General features: G+C 46.8%; 1 protein-coding gene across 1 annotated transcript; it reads right to left on the bottom strand.

Annotated features, from left to right (window-relative positions):
- Positions 1–1532: 1532 nt before the first annotated feature.
- Positions 1533–18412, bottom strand: LOC309332387 (uncharacterized protein). The gene is made up of 5 exons (XM_081845564.1): positions 18238–18412; positions 10987–11163; positions 8649–8748; positions 6086–6216; positions 1533–2121 (listed from the first exon to the last, which is right to left on the bottom strand). The coding sequence occupies exons 1-5, from the start codon at positions 18409–18411 to the stop codon at positions 1843–1845; spliced, it is 861 nt and encodes a 286-aa protein (XP_081701690.1). The 5' UTR covers position 18412; the 3' UTR covers positions 1533–1842.
- Positions 18413–18623: the final 211 nt, after the last annotated feature.

The raw sequence follows: 18623 nt of genomic DNA, 5'->3' as shown, positions 1-18623 counted from the left end.
TCTCTGCAGTTTTAAGATAAGCTTTCCCTGCTCTTCCTGGGAACATCAGGGTTTGGACCTGGGCCCTTTTGTATCTGAAACAAATACACTACCACAAAACTACCACAAAACCCTTCCATCGATCAGAAAAGACAGTACCCATGTGTTGTCAGCTGAATGCAGATATATTTTATTCATAGCATGACTGGTTGTACAAGTGTTGTCAAATTATAAGGGAAGGTCTGATCCTTAGGGTGTTTATCAGGAAAGGCCGATGACATTAGATGTCATTGGAGTAATTTCATAGTGCGGTACACCTCATTCTTAGACAATGAATCTCTTCTTATGCCCATCTCTCAAGGTCAGTATTTATTAGACTTTCTACCTCCAGGGCATCCTTTTCACAGAGAAAAAGCCCACTTTGAGCTGGGATGTGAACTGCAACAGATCCCATACGAGGGCATCTAATAGTTTCTTACAGGACCTCTCATCTATGCAGGGGACAGAATTAGATGAGGGTTCAACTCCATTTTAGTTTTGACGTTTGATGAAAAATGCAACAAGATGTGAGGCTGTGAATCAAATAGAATGCATTTTGGACCCAGTACCTGCCTGCAAACCTAGACAGCATCTTAAAAAGCAGAGACATCACCTTGCCAACAAAGGTCCGTATAGTTAAAGCTATGGTTTTCCCAGTAGTGATGTATGGAAGTGAGAGCTGGACCATAAAGAAGGCTGATCGCCGAAGAATTGATGCTTTTGAATTATGGTGCTGGAGGAGACTCTTGAGAGTCCCATGGACTGCAAGAAGATCAAACCTCTCCATTCTGAAGGAAATCAGCCCTGAGTGCTCACTGGAAGGACAGATTGTGAAGCTGAGGCTCCACCTCATGAGAAGACTCCCTGGGAAAGACCCTGATGCTAGGAAAGATGGAGGGCACAAGGAGAAGGGGACGACAGAGGATGAGATGGTGGGACAGTGTTTTCGAAGCTACCAGCATGAGTTTGACCAAACTGTAGGAGGCAGTGGAAGACAGGAGTGCCTGGCGTGCTCTGGTCCATGGGGTCACGAAGAGTCGGACATGACTAAACGACTAAACAACAACAACCTGCCTGCAAGTAGTTCTGAGATCTCCTGTACAATGGGCAAAGGCCTCAGACAAGTTAGTGTTAAAGCAGATATGGAATCCAAACTGTAAAGTACATTCTTTCCAGGAAAGAAGTTTATACATATTTTACAACTAAGGTAATGTGTGAGACAAGGAGCATGTTCCTTCATGGAAAATAGTTGCTTATTCCCCTTGGAAGAATTAAGAAAACAGTAAGACATCAAGTTTGCTTAACAGAGCTGTGGGATGCTGACTTTAGAAAACTTTCCCCATTTGTATAGGTTGGGAAAATGCAGGTGGAATTGTTCCTGAGAAGACCTTCCAAGGAGACCGAGATTTTACACTTGTAGAGGAAAGGAGATCTTCCTCCAGATCTTCTCCAGTGTATACATAAAAAGCTCTTTCCAATTTCTGGCCGTTAAAAGATTTGCCACAGCAGATAAGTATTTGCTCAAATACGTTTATTAGAAACAACAGATATGACAAAAGTGTTAACTCTGCAGTTATGAAGAAATCACAGTATACAGCTTATTACAATCAAAAGAAACTGAGCAGCAAATCTCCAATCTTGCCGTGTCTTCAGAGCACCTCATTACAATCGAGACCCTACCGGAAAACCTTTTTCAAAAGTATAGCACAACAGCAAGTGAAGCACATTTCATTTTTCAGTGGATGCAACATTTGCCCATCTTGACCTTCTGCCTGTCACTGAGCCCAATGTCCTTGGCAATGATTTGGGTGCCAGCAAGCCTTGTTAGGAGGCTTCGTTCTTCTCTTTCTCTCTCGGTATCCTTCCCATGATGTAGAATTCTGGGTTTGGATGCATATCTGTGAAGTGAGCTATGCGGTTCGACATGGCAAAAAAGGCTGCAATCGTGCCTATGTCCCAGGCATCTTCTCGGTCAAACCCGTTCGCCTCCAGCTTCTGAAAGTGCTCTTCAGTGATATTATCCGCTCGGCAGACGGCGAGTGCAAACTCGACCATGGCCCTCTCCCGATCACTCAGCTCGGCCATTTGCCAGTTCACAGTGACCTGCACAAAATCAGAGCCAAGGGATGTTATTGGCAGTTATGGCCAACTGCTAGACCAGTTAAGGTAAAGGCAAAGGGACCCCTGACCATTAGGCCCAGTCATGGCCGACTCTGGGGTTGCGGCGCTCATCTCGCTTTATTGGCCAAGGGAGCCGGCGTACAGCTTCCGGGTCATGTGGCCAGCATGACTAAGTCGCTTCTAGTGTACCAGAGCAACACATGGAAGCGCCGTTTACCTTCCCGCCAGAGCACCTCATTACCTATTTATCTACTTGCACTTTGACATGCTTTCGAACTGCTAGGTTGGCAGGAGCAGGGACCGAGCAACGGGAGCTCACCCCGTCACGGGGATTCGAACTGCCAACCTTCCGATCGGCAAGCCCTAGGCTCTGTGGTTTAACCCACAGTGCCACCTGTGTCCCTTACTAGACCAGTTATGGGGACCAAATTTATAGGCAGCATTAGATCAAAGAGAAGGAGTGTTGAAAAGGATTAGGGAGCAAACGTGAACATGAACCACAGTGCATTGCTGCCAGATCTGAACAGGGTGATGCAAAGGAGTAAAGGGTTCCTCTATCTTTGCTCCTTGTACAAGAGAGGGAATTATGCTGACCGCAACTTCTTTCTTTCTTATTTATTTATTTATTTATTTATTTATTTACAATTATTTTTATTTATTGGACTTATATACAGTACAGTGGTACCTTTGGTTACGTACTTAATTTGTTCTGGAGGTCCGTTCTTAACCTGAAACTGTTCTTAACCTGAAGCACCACTTTAGCTAATGGGGCCTCCTGCTGCTGCCGCACAATTTCTGTTCTCATCCTGAAGCAAAGTTCTTAACCTGAGGTAATATTTCTGGGTTAGCGGAGTCTGTAACCTGAAGCGTATGTAACCCGAGGTACCACTGTACTCTTCATCATAAAATCTCAGGCGGTTCACAATACAGTGGTGCCCCGCAAGACGAATGCCTCGCAAGACAGAAAACCCGCTAGACGAAAGGGTTTTCTGTTTTGGAGGTGCTTCGCAAGACGAATTTCCCTATGGGCTTGCTTCGCAAGACGAAAATGTCTTGCGAGTTTTTCTGACTTTTCCCCCCTCCCCCCCTTTTTCTAAGCTGCTAAGCCGCTTATCCGCTAAGCCGCTAATAGCGCTAATCGGCTTGCTTCGCAAGACGAAAAAACCGCTAGACGAAGAGACTCGCAGAACGGATTCTTTTCGACTTGCGAGGCACCACTGTATAAAAATGCAAGGTAAAAGCACAGACAAATAGAACAAAGACAACAAAACAATACCCCCATCGCACAAACACATTTAAAAGGCTGTGGACTATTAAGGCCTGGTTGAAGGGGAACATTTTAGCCTGGCACCTAAGGATATGTAATGAAGGCACCCGGAGAGACTCCTTGGGGAGAACATCCCACAGATGGGGACCCACTGCAGGAAAGGCCCTGTTCTCGTGTTGCCACTCTCTGAGCCTCTCACGGAAGAGGCACACAAAGAAGGGCCTCAGAGGATGAACGCAGAATTCAGGTTTGTGGCATAACACCATTTTATTTATTTTATTTTACTTGACAAAATTTTATATACTGCCTGATTGTAAGAGAACCTCTAAGTGGTTTACAAAAATAGAAAGCAAAACATTAGAATTATCAGTAAGAACCAGGTATTTAAAAACATTCAAAAATTCATGCACATTTAAAAGTGCATGAATGGCAGGAAGATTAGCATCTGCTGAAAAACCCTATTCTATAGAATTCTAAGCCTTTGGAAAACTGCTTTTTCCAGCTGCTTCATAGGACCTTTAAATGACCCGACCCAGTGGCAAAGTACCCAGCATCTTGTACTATAATACGAACTTATCAACTTATCAACGGTTTTATATCATGCAGAATGCAAGGAATCATAACTGCGTAATTTTTGTTATGCCTTCTTCAGTAACCTCTCACGGTCACCTATCATAAATATCCATCAGAAAGCACTTTTAGACTGCTTTGCTATCATATTCCCGGTTTGATGCACAGGAAAGTATAAAACTGCTTTGCAGATTTCACAAGGGCAATTCACATACAGTGGACGCTCCGGTTGCGAACGCGATCCGTGCAGGAGGCACGTTTGCAACCGGCAGCGATTGCAATTGCGGGTTGCAATTCGGTGCTTCTGCGCATGTATGACCACCGAAACCCGGAAGTAACCCCTTCCGGTACTTCCGGGTTTCGGCGCGTCCGTAACCTGAAAAAACGCAACCTGAAGCGTTTGTAACCTGAGGTATGGCTGTATTGAGAAAACTAGCATTTGAATCCAGAAAAAAAACAAACATTCCCCTTCATACAATTCCTTTCTCCGTTTGGCAATTCTTTCGCCAAGTATCTGTGCGAAACTAGCCAACGAGTGGCAAGGAAACAAGTACAGTGGTACCTCGAAACAAAACAAATTCCTTCCAGTAGCACCTTAAAGACCAACTAAGTCAGTTCTTGGTATGAGCTTTCGTGTGCATGCACACTTCTTCAGATACACTGAGACAGAAGTCACCAGACCCTTCTATATAGTGAGAAGGTGGAGAAGAGTATTACTCAGAAGGGTGGTGGGATTGGGTGATTGGCAGATAGCTGTGATGAGCCTGTTGACGACTCTTAACGACTGCAATAGGTCTTACAGGAAAAAGCAAGGGGTGAAAAGGTGAAAAATGGCTTTGTCATGTATAATGAGATAAGAATCCAAGGTCTTTGTTCAGACCAGGTTTTTCCATGGTTTTGAGTTTGGTGATAAGTTGTAATTCAGCAGCTTCTCTTTCCAGTCTATTTCTGAAATTCCTTTGTAGTAAAACAGCTACTTTGAGATCTTGTATAGAATGTCCTGGGAGATTGAAGTGTTCTCCTACTGGTTTCTCTGTCTTGTGATTCCTGATGTCCGATTTATGTCCGTTTATTCTTTGGCGTAAGGTCTGGCCTGTTTGTCCAATATAGAGAGCTGAAGGACACTGTTGGCATTTTATGGCATACACAATGTTAGACGATGAGCAATTAAATAGTCCCGAGATGGTATGTGTGATGTTGTTGGGGCCAGTAATGGTGTTGTCCGGGTGTATGTGGCAGCAAAGTTGGCTAACATTGTGTATGCCAAAGAATAAACGGACATAAATCGGACATCAGGAATCACAAGACAGAGAAACCAGTAGGAGAACATTTCAATCTCCCAGGACATTCTATACAAGATCTCAAAGTAGCTGTTTTACTACAAAGGAATTTCAGAAATAGACTGGAAAGAGAAGCTGCTGAATTACAACTTATCACCAAACTCAAAACCATGGAAAAACCTGGTCTGAACAAAGACCTTGGATTCTTATCTCATTATACATGACAAAGCCATTTTTCCCCTTTCCACCCCTTGCTTTTTCCTGTAAGACCTATTGCAGTCGTTAAGAGTCGTCAACAGGCTCATCACAGCTATCTGCCAATCACCCATTCCCACCACCCTTCTGAGTAATACCCCTCCCCACCTTCTCACTATATAGAAGGGTCTGGAGACTTCTGTTTCAGTGTATCTGAAGAAGTGTGCATGCACACGAAAGCTCATACCAAGAACTGACTTAGTTGGTCTTTAAGGTGCTACTGGAAGGAATTTGTTTTGTTTTGACTATGGCACACCAACACGGCTACCTATCTGTAAGTGGTACCTCGAGTTACAAACACCTCAGGTTACAAACTCTGCTAACCTGGAAGAGTGACCTTGAGTCGAGAACTTTGCCCCAGAATGAGAACGGAAACTGTGCGCCGGCGGAGCAGCAGCAACAGTAAGAGGCCCCATTAGCAAAAGCATGCCTCTAGTTAAGAACAGTTTCAGGTTAAGAATGGACCTCCGGAAGGAATTAACTAGAGGTACCACTGTACAGGAGACAAATCCTAAGCAAGGAAGTGAAACAGAATAAGATGAGACAGACGAGCAAGACAGACATGTGTACCAACCTGGTCTGCTAGCGCTGGTTTTTTGGAGTATATCCGATGTAGAGCACCGTGTGCAATCACGCAGTATGGACACTTGTTAACAATACTCGTGGCCACAATAATGAGCTCTTTGTCAGCCTTGCTTAGGCTTCCTATAGAAGAAGAGACATGCAGAAGGTGAGTCATATTTCTAGAGCAGCAGGGGTCATATTTCTAAAGCAGCAGTGGGATTGAGTCACTTAACCAACATGCACAAATACCACCATATAGAGATAAGAGGAGTTTGGATTTGATATCCCGCTTTATCACTACCCGAAGGAGTCTCAAAGCAGCTAACATTCTCCTTTCCCTTCCTCCCCCACAACAAACACTCTGTGAGGTGAGTGGGGCTGAGAGACTTCAGAGAAGTGTGACTAGCCCAAGGTCACCCAGCAGCTGCATGTGGAGGAGTGGGGAATCGAACCCAGTTCCCCAGATTACGAGTCTACCGCTCTTAACCACTACACCAGATTGGACTCCCAAATAATAAGGGTTGGAAGATTTCCAAATGCTATCAGTTAGAAGCAGCAGCAGGTATATTGAAAAAAAGCTCTGGATGGCTCAGTTGGAACAGCATGAGACTGTTAATAGCAAGGTCATGGGTTACAAAACACATCATAAAAATAAAAACAAGAACCACCCAATAATCCGTCCTGCCCCCAATGCGTTTTAAAGGACATTGACTGTCAATCAGTCAAAGGCCTGGTTAATGAAGAACGTTTTCGCCTGGTGCCTAAAGTTGTATAATGGAGTTGACAGCCGAACCCCCTGGAAATTAATTAAATAATAATAATAATAATAATAATAATAATAATAATAATAATAGTAGTTTATTTCTACCCTGCCCATCTGGCTGGGTTTCCCCAGCCACTCTTCCAACAGAAGTTTAAAAACATCAATCATTAAAAACTTCCCTAAACAGGGCTGCCTTCAGATGTCTTCTAAATGTCATATAGTTCTGTAAAACAAGAAAACCCTTAATAAAATATTTTAAATAAATAAATAAATGAATAAATAAATAAATGTCATATAGTTGTTTATTTCTTTGACATTGGATGGGAGGGTGTTCCACAGGGCGGGTGCCACTACCGAGAAGGGAAGAGCATTCCACAGACAGGGAGCCACTGCAGAAAAGGCCTCATCTCATTTTGCAACCCTCCATATCTCTCATGAAGAAGAGCCTCAGAAGATGATCTCAGGGTCTGGGTAGATTCATTAGGAGAGAGGTGATCCTTGAGGTAATGCAGTGCTGAGTTAGGGGTTCTGGAATACCATTATTTGTTTGTTGGTTGATTAGAGCAGTGTTTCCCAACCTTGGGCCTCCAGCTGTTTTTGGTCTACAACTCCCATCATCCCTGACTAGCAAGACCAGTGGTCAGGGATGATGGGAATTGTAGTTCAAAACAGCTGGAGGCCCAAGGTTGGGAAACACTGGATTAGAGGCCTTAAAGAATCTTGGAGCCAGTGGAAATTACCATATTTTCCCCTCTATAACACACAGATTTTTTCTCCTAAAAAGGAAGGGGAAATGTCTGTGCGTGTTATAGAGCGAATGTGTGGTCCCTGGAGCCGAAAAAGCAGGCAAAAATCAAATCGTGCGTCTCTTAGAAGGGAAACTTGAAAAGAGGAAGTGGCTGCTTTCCTGCATTCTGCCTCAGGGTCTTACTGCCCACCCTCCTCTGTTTCGTTGCTGTGTTTGCTCAAACGGAACAAAGAGCAGGGAAAGCCCCCCCCTCCAGGCAAGCAGAGGGGAATTCCTCTGCTCCGGTGCTGCTGGGGGAGAGGGAGAGAGAGGGGGGAAGGGAGAGAGAGAGGGGGGAGGGGGAGGGAGAGAGGGGGAGGGAGAGAGAGAGAGGGGGAGGGAGAGAGAGAGAGGGGGAGGGAGAGAGAGAGAGAGATATGGCTGGCTTGGGTGGGGGGAAACTTTTGCCTTTCTTTCCTCCCTCCGTTAAATCCCTCTCCTGCATTCTTAGCCAGCTGGTTCTCTGCACACCCCTCTCATGTCCCTTCTTTGTTTTTCCTTCGCTCCCCACTTAAAATGTGGTTACAAAGCATAGATCCACATGGATCCTCAGGATCTTTGCATTGGGTCACCCCAAATTCACCATCAGATCACATAGCATGTCCATGGCTACAGCCTGCCCCCCCAAAATCACGCACCCACTGTTGCCTGGGGCTGCAATGGTGCAAAAACGTGGTTACAAAGCATGGATGCACAGGAATTCTCAGGATTTTTGCATTGGGTCACCCCAAATTCACCATCAGATCACATGTCTGTGGCCACAGCATGAAGCCCAAAAATGATACATCCACTGTTTCATTCAGAATGTTTTTCCCCTTGTTTTCCTCCTCTAAAAACGATGTGCGTGTTATGGTCAGGTGCGTGTTATAGAGCGAAAAATACGGTATTATTGCCTGGTACTTATTTCTGTTGACAGAACCAAGGAAGGCCTGTAGCATGAGTGCTCATCTTACCCATAGGTAACCCTAGTGGAATTCAACAACAGTCACGTTAAGATAGACCAAGTATGGTTTCTGTTCTTACCCGTCTCCTTGTTCATGATGGCATTGTAATAAGCAAAGAATGCTCTAAATTCTGCCGGTCGGTGAGACATAACCTTAAAAACGTTGGGCAAAAACCCAGTCTGTTGGAAGAATTAAGAAAAAAACACCAGTCAATCACCTTAAAGTAGTTAAGAGAAGATGCTGATACAGTTTTCTTCTATTATTATTATTATTATTATTATTATTATTATTATTATTTTCAATTTAGATACTACCCTTTATCAGAAAATCCAAGGGTGGTGTACAACGTTAAAAACACATTACAGAACATCAATAATAAAAGCTTAATAAAAACATGACAGACAGCCTAACAGTAAAATAATCATCCTAATAACATTCCACTCCCCCACACTTTCACGGGTCAATTACTAAAAAACTGCAAGTCTCTCCTTCTCAATCCTCCTAGCAGTGCGGGAGGAAGTGACAGAGAACATGTTTTGCACTCAGGTCTCAGCTTATCAATCCTTGGCTTCTCCACTTAAAAGCTTTAGGGAAGCAGGGACTAGGAAAGACCCTCTCCTCTGCCTAAAACCCTGGGTAAAAAGGGGATCCCTGACCATTAGGTCCAGTCGTGACTGAATTTGGGGTTGTGGCGCTCATCTCGCTTTATTGGCCGAGGGAGCCGGCGTACAGCTTCCGGGTCATGTGGCCAGCATGACTAAGCTGCTTCTGGCGTACCAGAGCAGTGTACGGAAACGCCGTTTACCTTCCCACCAGAGCGGTACCTATTTATCTACTTGCACTTTTGATGTGCTTTCGAACTGCTAGGATGGCAGGAGCAGGGACTGAGCAATGGGAGCTCACCCCGTCGCAGGTATTTGAACTGCCGACCTTCTGATTGGCAAGTCCTAGGCTCTATATTTTAACCCACAGCGCCACCCGCGTCCCCTAAAACGGGTAACTGTTACCTATTACAGTAGACCAATATACCAATATACAAATTGGCAGAGCTGGGATAAAGGTAAAGGACCCCTGGATGGTTAAGTCCAGTCAAAAGCACTATGGGGTTGCAGCACTCATCTTGCTCTCAGGCCGAGGGAGCCAGCGTTTGTCCACAGCTTTCGGTCATGTGTCCAGCATGACTGAACCACTTCTGGTGCAACGGAACACCATGATGGAAACCAGAGCGCACGGAAACGCTGTTGACCTTCCTGCCGCAGTGGTGCCTATTTATCTATTTGCACTGGTGTGCTTTCGAGTTGGTAGGTTGGCAGAAGCTGGGGCAAGCAATGGGAGCTCACCCAGTCGAGGGGATTTGATCCGCTGACCTTCTGATCGGCAAACCTAAGAAGCTCAGTGGTTTAGACCGATGGGCAATGAAGCAAGATATAGATGCCGGCCTAATCCTGCCGCTCTCTTGTAGCCACCAAGCACACAGAAAATTTTTTGCTCACTGCTACTATTTCTAGTGTGGGTCCACTGTGACCACATGGAGGTCTCTGAATGCCAGGTTGACGAATGACATCTCCATCTGGCTGGCCCCTCCAACTTTCTTAAGAAACTAAGCAGAAGAGCATATTTATTGCATTTCTCTCCCAACTTTTTCTCCAAGGAGTACATGGTTCACCCTCCTCCCCAGTTAATCCCTACAACGACCCTGTGAGGTAGGTTAAGAGGCTGTGACTGGCCCAAGGTCACCCAGTGAGCTGCATGACTGAGAGGGGATTTCAACCCTGATCTCCCAGGTCCTAGTCTGACACTAACCACTACACCACACTGCCTTTCTAGAGTCCTTCTGCTATGGGCAAGCTACTTAAATTCAGTAGGTAAATAAATATGAGGAAAGCAAAATGCCATCTGAAATATTTTCCTCGAAGCTTGAATTTGTTTTATTCTGGATTGTTTAATTTGATGTTTTAATGTGTTGTAAACTGCTTTGAGATTTTTTCTTTAAAAGGTAAAGCGGTATAGAAATGAAAAATAGTAATAGTAATAATAGTAATAATAGTAATAATAATAATAATATTTTATTATTTATACCCCCTCCATCTGGCTGGGTTTCCTCAGCCACTCTAATAATAAAGTGCATTGCAAAAAAAAGGGGGGAAAGGTGACCATAGCCTAGGTTTAAGGTGCCATTTGGTGATTAGCTTATATATTTGAGTTTCTAACACTGTTTCTAGTCAAAGATAAATCACACAGCTCGGTAACTTCTTGATATGAAGGTCATATCACCTAGTGTGCCAAACCAAGACAATCTGGTTTTTGGTTCTCCCTCCCCCCAAAATCCAACCATTCATTAACATCTGGCTTTAAGATAGTTCCAAGTTTCTTTGAAAGGACAAGATTCCACCTTCCCCAGCAGATTTCCCCCTTACCTTTACTTCCACTTCCTCCATGAGCTCTACTATATCATATGGCAAATCCTTCTTGTTGGGTACTGGATAGCGACTGGACGGTTTCCTAGCACTCCCTCCCTCTGTGCTGCACACATGGTTCTGAGGTGCAGAGTGTTGAGGAGTTTTCGGGGAAGACGTCAAACTGCGAGGCAGAAGCTGGAAACACAGAAATAAAGGGAAATATATTCTGTTTGACAAAGCGCAGCATCATGATGTTGGCTTCATCGGTGTAGAAAACAAACCCAAGTTGTAAACCCACTAGCATGGGGATGGGGGAATCTGCAACCCTCCAGATGTTTCTGGATCCCGTCCCATCATCCCTGACCATCCCTGGTGTTGATAGGAGCTAGAATCTAACAACATCTGGAGGGCTGCTGGTTCCCCATCTAGCAGTTCCATGCAGTTCTAGAACAGCTGGATTTCTCTGCTTTTTGGCACCACTGAAGGGCTAGGATGCAAAAAAGGCTAGGATCCAATGCAGTGGTTTTTTTTTAAAGGAAATGAACAAGGTAAAGGTAAAGGACCCCTGGGGGGTTAAGTCCAGTCAAAGGTGACTATGGGGTTGCAGCGCTCATCTCGCTTTCAGGCCGAGGGAGCCGGCGTTTGTCCACAGACAGCTTTCCGGGTCATGATGTGGCCAGCATGACTAAACCGCTTCTGGCGCAACAAAGACACCGTGACGGAAGCCAGAGCGCATGGAAATGCCGTTTACCTTCCCGCGGTACCTATTTATCTACTTGCACTGGTGTGCTTTCGAACTGCTAGGTTGGCAGGAGCTGGGACAGAGCAACGGAAGCTCACTCCGTCGCGGGGATTCAAACTGCAGACCTCCCGAATGGCAAGCCCAAGAGGCTCGGTGGTTTAGACCACAGCGCCACCCGTGTCCCTACAACGCTTGAAGAGGAGAGCTTCAAGCAGTGCTGAAACTGAGTGACTTTTTAAAAGCAAATACTGTAACTGTTTGCCAGATGGCAGAGGACAAAGCCACTGGCCGCATGCAGAACCACTTGCATGGTTTTATGGCTCCTGGCAGAGATATATAAATCTGAGTGTCTTCAATTTCCCAGGGCTCACATGCCTCAGTGTTTGGGGCTTAAATATCCTGGGTTTTTGTGTTAACTTCCCATCATCTCCTAAGCACTTTCTCCCATTACGCTTCTTCCAGCCTTCTGGACTCATGCTCTTCTCTTCTCATTGTTCTGGAGGGCAGGGATAGCCAATAGCTCAGTTTGTCAGAGCATAGTGCTGATAACACCAAGGTTGCAGGTTCGATCCCTGCATATTTCTGCATTGCAAGGCGATGGACTATCATACCCTCCAACGTTTCTCTGATGAAAATAAGGACACCCCATTCCATAATGATAATTTTACTATTTATACCCCACACATCTGACTGGGTTGCCCCAGCCACTCTGGGCTGCTTCCAGCATATACAAAAATATAATTAAACATTTAAAAAACTTCTCTATGCAGGATTCGGTCCAGTATATCTGAAGGAGCGTCTCCTCCCCCACCGTTCTGCCCGGACGCTGAGGTCCAGCTCCGAGAGCCTTCTGGCGGTTCCCTCACTGCGAGAGGCCAAGTTACAGGGAACCAGGCAGAGGGCCTTCTTGGTAGTGGCGCCCGCCCTGTGGAACGCCCTTCCAGCAGATGTCAAAGCGATATACAACTACCTGACATTCAGAAGACATCTGAAGGCAGCCCTGTTCAGGGAAGTTTTTAATATGTGACATTTTAGTGTATCTTTCATCTTTGTTGGAAGCTGCCCAGAGTGGCTGGGGAAACCCAGCCAGATGGGCGGGGTACAAATAAATTATTATTATTATTATTATTATTATTATTGTTGTTGTTGTTGTTGTTGTTGTTGTTGTTGTTGTTGTTGTTGTTGTTGCCTTTCAGGCCGGATAACTCCATACCTGCCAACATTTCTCCAATGAAAATAGGGACATCCTAAGGAAAAGTGGAACATTCCGGGATTAAATCAGAAACCAGGACGGCTTCTCTTAATCAGGGACATCCCTGGAAAATAGGGACACTTGGCGGGTCTGCAGCATCAATTGGAGGCAAGAAACTGAGCTTAGTCTTTCTGCTGGGGAAGGCTTAGGGGCTGACCTCTCAGAATACTGGATTAGATGGGAGCTTTAGTCTGATTCTGAAGGCTGCTCTTAACATTCCTACATTCTAACACATTCCAGTTCCAGGCTTCTGTGAATGGAATGTGAGGCTGACTTATTGGTTCAGCAAGCTATCTCAAGATGGCAAGAAATATGATATGGATAGCTCAGCTGGCTAGCGCATGGCGCTGATAATGCCAAAGTTGCAGGTTCGAACCCTGTAGGATAGCTACATATTCCTGCATTGCAGGGGGTTAGACTAGATGATCCACAGAGTCCCTTCCAACACTACAATTTTATGATTCAGTGTGGTGCCTTCCATATTTTATGGACTACAATTTTCACCATCCTTGAATATTGGCCAGGCTGGCTGAGGCTGATGAACGTTGGAAACCCCCCATGCTGACGAACGCCGTCTCTTAACCGCAGATGTAAGAAGGCTGCCAAACATTTCCCTACTTTAGAGCTCTTAAAATTAAAATGTCTAGTGTGCATTCACAAGAGAGGGAAATCAGCTAAGCTTTAAAGTCAATTTGCATAGGCAGTAAAATTTGCTTGTGCTTTTCCAAATCACATTTCTATTCCCGTGGGCTTTTTGCTTTCCTCTGGGCAAATGATGTGTTCGAGACATTGTGTTCTTATTTTTAAAAGCAAACAGACCTATTGTTCTAACCAAACATGGTTGCTGCCTTTCTTAAATGCACCAAGCGCTTGGGAGCAAGACAGCATACAGTGTTGCTATAGAACAATGGATCGACTGTTATGACTAATAGCTTTTAAAAAGAAGAATGGTATCACCAAATTTGAAATAAGACCTCAAGTGTGAACGTGCAGAATTGGGGGAGGGATTTACTTGTTGGGCCGTAGATGGGGATGGACAAATCTGGCCCTCCAAATATTGTTCAACTCCATCTCCTATCTGCCTCAGTCAGCATGGGCACAGGTCAGAGATTAAAGGAACTGGTCCAACAATATTTGCATGGCCCCAGGTTCCTGATCTTTGGCATAAAGCAATGAAATGAGCTGTTCACAGTGTGAAAAAACACCAGCCATTCTTTTGCAATGAAACAAATACTTGTGCAATTAAGACACACACAGAGCAATAAGCCATTTCACTTAGACTAGCAAAGGCAGAACTCGTCTTTCTGTTGAAATCTCCTTGCATTGTTTGTTAGTCAAACAACACCCAGTTAGTGAAATTTCTTCAGTCATCTCTTTCTTCCTGACCATAACAGAAAGTCCTTTTCTGAATGTCAGCATTATCAAGATGCCCCCGGGTTAGAGTTTCACCAGTGGGTCTGCATAAATATGCCTTTAACATGCAGGTTGTTTGGGGAGTATCTGAGGCAGTTTGTTGGAAAGTGCATATAAAATGCACCCCCAACACAAGGGAAAGGTAAAGGGACCCCTGACCATTAGGTCAAGTCGTGGCCAACTCTGGGGTTGTGGCGCTCATCTCGCTTTATTGGCCGAGGGAGCCGGCATACAGCTTCCGGGTCATGTGGCTGGCATGACTAAGCCGCTTCTGGCGAACCAGAGCAGCGCACAGAAACGCCGTTTACCTTCCTGCTGGAGTGGTACCTATTTATCTACTTGCACCGGTGTGCTTTCGAACTGCTAGGTTGGCAGGAGCGGGGACTGAGCAACGGGAGCTCACCCCGTTGCGTGGATTCGAACCACCGACCTTCTGATCGGCAAGTCCTAGGCTCTGTGGTTTAACCCACAGCGCCACCCGCGTCCCTAACCCCAACATAAAGCAATGCAAAACATTATATATTTCAAAAAGCAGGATTTTTTTTTTAACTTTGCGGGGATTGCATTTATGTATTTCTAACCAAAAATTGCTAGAAGCTCTTGGAACTTCTAACAACAGCAGCACCACCCTCTCTCTCACACACCTCTGCCTTACACATAAACTTTTCCAAGCGTGAAGAGAGAAATTGGTTAAGTAACAGAGGGGTCACTGGGGCAGCTTCTCTTTGCTGGACTGCATTCCAAAAAGTGACCCCATGAGTTCATTTAAAAAGCTACCCTGCCAGTGTCAGTGCAAACAAAGTCTTATCATTAATACACTCACTTTGGAGGTGTGGGGCTGTGGCTACACCAGTCCTGCAAAGTATAAGGTAAAGGTAAAGGGACCCCTGACCATTGGGACCAGTCATGACTGACTCTGGAGTTGCGGCGCTCATCTCGCTTTGTTGGCCGAGGGAGCCGGTGCACAGCTTCCAAGTCATGTGGCCAGCATGACTAAGCCGCTTCTGGCGAACCAGAGCAGCACACGGAAACGCCGTTTACCTTCCCCGCCGGAGTGGTACCTATTTATCTACTTGCACTTTGACGTGCTTTTGAACTGCTAGGTTGGCAGGAGCAGAGACTGAGCAACGGGAGCTCACCCCGTCACGGGGATTCGAACCGCCGACCTTCTGATTGGCAAGTCCTAGGCTCTGTGGTTTAACCCACAGCGCCACCCGCATAGAATCATAGAATTGCAGAGCTGGAAGGGACCTTAAGCATCATCTAGTCCAGTGTTTCCCAACCGGTGTTCCGCGGCACACTAGTGTGCCGCGAGACGTTGCCTGGTGTGCCGTGGGAGGGAGGCGGGTGAGTCCGGCGGCGAGAGGCGGGGCGGCGGCGGCGGCATCTCCTGCTGGATGCAAATCCAAACATGGCGGGCGCCTCCCTCGCTCCTTTGTAGGCGGACCATCGAGAGAGAAAGAAAAGGAGGCGAAAGAGCGAGAGAAGGCGCCTGCGCGGAAAGAGGAGCGAGCAGTGCGCCTGCGCGCCGCGGCGCCCGAGTGCAGTGAAATTCCGTGAAGAGGGGAGGGGGGGCTGGAAAAGAGAGAAAGGAAAGATTTTTCATTTTTTAAAAAAAACAAAAGGAAGAGGGAAAGAAGAGAAAAAGCGGCAGAAGCTGAGGGGAAGGTTTCCGTGAGGGAGAGAGAGAGAGAAACGCTGGGCTGGCGGGACCCCTCCACTTCCGCCACGCGTCGCCCGCCACCGCCTCAGAATCTCCTCAGGAGCGGCGGCGGCTGCTCCCCCTCGCCCCCTTCCTCCCCCCCAGCCCCCTCCCAACCCCCGGACGAGGGACGCGAGGCGGCGCCGCTGAGAGGACGGGAAGGCCCCCGGCGGCGGGGTCGGCTCGAGCAAGGAGGGGCGAGCGCTAGCTGGCTGGCTCTAGCCCGGCAAGAGGAGGAGGAGGAGGAGGAGGAGGAGCACGCCGTCGCTTCCACAGCGGCCGCCCCACACTCCCCTCCCCGGGCACCGGCGGGGAGAATGACGGAGCTCCAGTCCGCGCTGCTACTGCGGAGACAGCTGGCAGGTCGGTCCGTCCGTCGGTCGGGGCAAAACACACCACAGCGCAGGCAGAGGCAGGCAGGCCCGTCTCTCCCTGCCCCCCCTCGGACCTGGCCGGCCTGGGGTTTGCACCCCAAACATTCATGTCCACCCCAGCTACACAAGCCACACCTTGCTCTCAGTTCGATCTGTCAAATAACTCACCTATCATTCACATAAAGAACCTAGTCTATCCTCAAACGTCAGAATGTACCTCCTCTCTAGCTTCCCCCACTTCATCTAGGCACTTTCAGCCCTTACTTAACCCACCCCAGCCTGCTTACTCTTCCTTCATTTGCTATAAAAACTAAATACAGAGAGAGACTGAGAACTGTTGACGAAGAGCTACGTGTGTGTCTTTCTTCGATTCCAGCCAGAATATCAGCTTTGTGTTCAGCCAAACAGGCCCAGGTTGCGCACTGAATAAAGTATTTTATAATTTTTCATATTTCTGTTTACTTACTATTTCATAATAAAGTAATTATAAAATACTTTCTTTGTGTTTATTTTATTCCTATTAAAGAGAGTTACTTTATATATAGTCAATATAGGCACAGAGTTATTTTTTTAAACATTTTCTAATGGTGGTGTGCCTCGAGATTTTTTTCATGAAACAAGTGTGCCTTTGCCCAAAAAAGGTTGGGAAACACTGATCTAGTCCAACCCTATGCAATGCAAGCCATCCCATACAGGGCTTGAACCTGCAACCCTGGCCTTATCAGCACCAAGCTCTAACCAACTGAGCTATGCAGGCTCCATAATTCAAATGCTATACCCATTTTGTGGGTGGAATTATGAGCTGTGTGTGCAAACTTTGAAGTGCTATCCTTGCTTTAAAAAAAATGAATTTTTTTCTGGAGGGGGGAGGGGCTTCTGTGCACCTGGTTGTAGCAAGAATGAAATTAATTAAGAGTTAGAGGGTGGGGCAAGGGATTCAAGGAAAGAACAGAGGCTTTCGGCACTTAAAAGCACATTCAAAGCACACGGTTCCCCCCCAAAGCGGAATTCTGGGAGCTGAGGTTTGTCAAGGATGCTGGGAACTGTAGCATCATTTTCTTTAAAGTAGTTTTGGAGAGTTTTTGGGATACTCTAATTCAGGCATACACAAACTCAGCCCTCTGGATGTTTGGGGACTACAACTCCCATCATCCCTGCCCGCTGGTCCTGTTAGCTAGGGATGATGGGAGTTGTAATCCCAAAAACATCCGGAGGGCCAAGTTTGCCTATTCCTGCTCTAATTTATTTGTGGTTAGGATGGGACTGAAGGACCATGATGGGGTGGTTTGTGTTTCTTTTCCTGTTTTAAGGGTAACTTCTACTGGAGGCTTTTTAATGATTTTAATGTTACCCATGTTCGTTGATTCAGCCAAGGGGATCAGACCTTACCCGAGCAGAATGCTATTTAGTCTGGACAATGTGCCCTGGCACCAGGACTGCAATGTGTGGCTGGTGTCTCCCGGGTTAAACGTTATAGAGACCCCTGGTTTTTTTTAGTATTTTAGCAATTTGTAAGGGGGTGTGTGTGTTGGGGCTACATGACCCTCGGGATTCCTTCCAACTCTACCATTCTATGACCGGTCGCCTCCCCATGCCTCCTGGGCGCGCCGGCCCTGCCTACCCAGAGCGCAAACGCGCAACCTGAGCCGCGCGTAAAGACGCAGGAAGCTGCGCCAAGGGGAAGCGCCCCCTTCTGGAGCGCTGCCCGCTTCCCGGACGCACATGTCTCGCGAGGGCATACCAGCCGAGCCGGGCTGCCTTTTGCGCTGGCCTCGGGGATACTCACGCCCAGGGAGCCCCGACTGCGGAGCTGCAGGAGCCTGGTACCCAGGAGGAGCCGCCTCGCCATCATGGTGCCGCGATCCGGCCGCTGCGCGATTTGGGAAGGGCCGAAGGACGAGCAGGCGCGGCTCGGCGCCTCCTCCTTTATACCCAAGCGCTCCTCCGGAGGCGAGAGCATGCGCGCAGGGCCGGAAAGGCCTCCTCCCTTAGCCCGCCCCACCCCCCAAGCCACCGCCCCCCATGTCGACACGGGACCCTACTTCCCAACGATGGAGAACTTAGTTGGGTTTCCTCGCGCGCTCCCATGCGTGTGTGCATCGCAGTGGGGTGGACTAGATGTCCCTTGGGGGACCCTTCCAATTTTATGATTCTGTCTGTGTGTCACATTGC

This window comes from Podarcis erhardii (assembly GCF_964252035.2).
Source record: "Podarcis erhardii genome assembly, chromosome: 17".
Taxonomy (NCBI): domain Eukaryota; kingdom Metazoa; phylum Chordata; class Lepidosauria; order Squamata; family Lacertidae; genus Podarcis; species Podarcis erhardii.
This window is presented reverse-complemented; position numbering and strand designations above follow the sequence as displayed.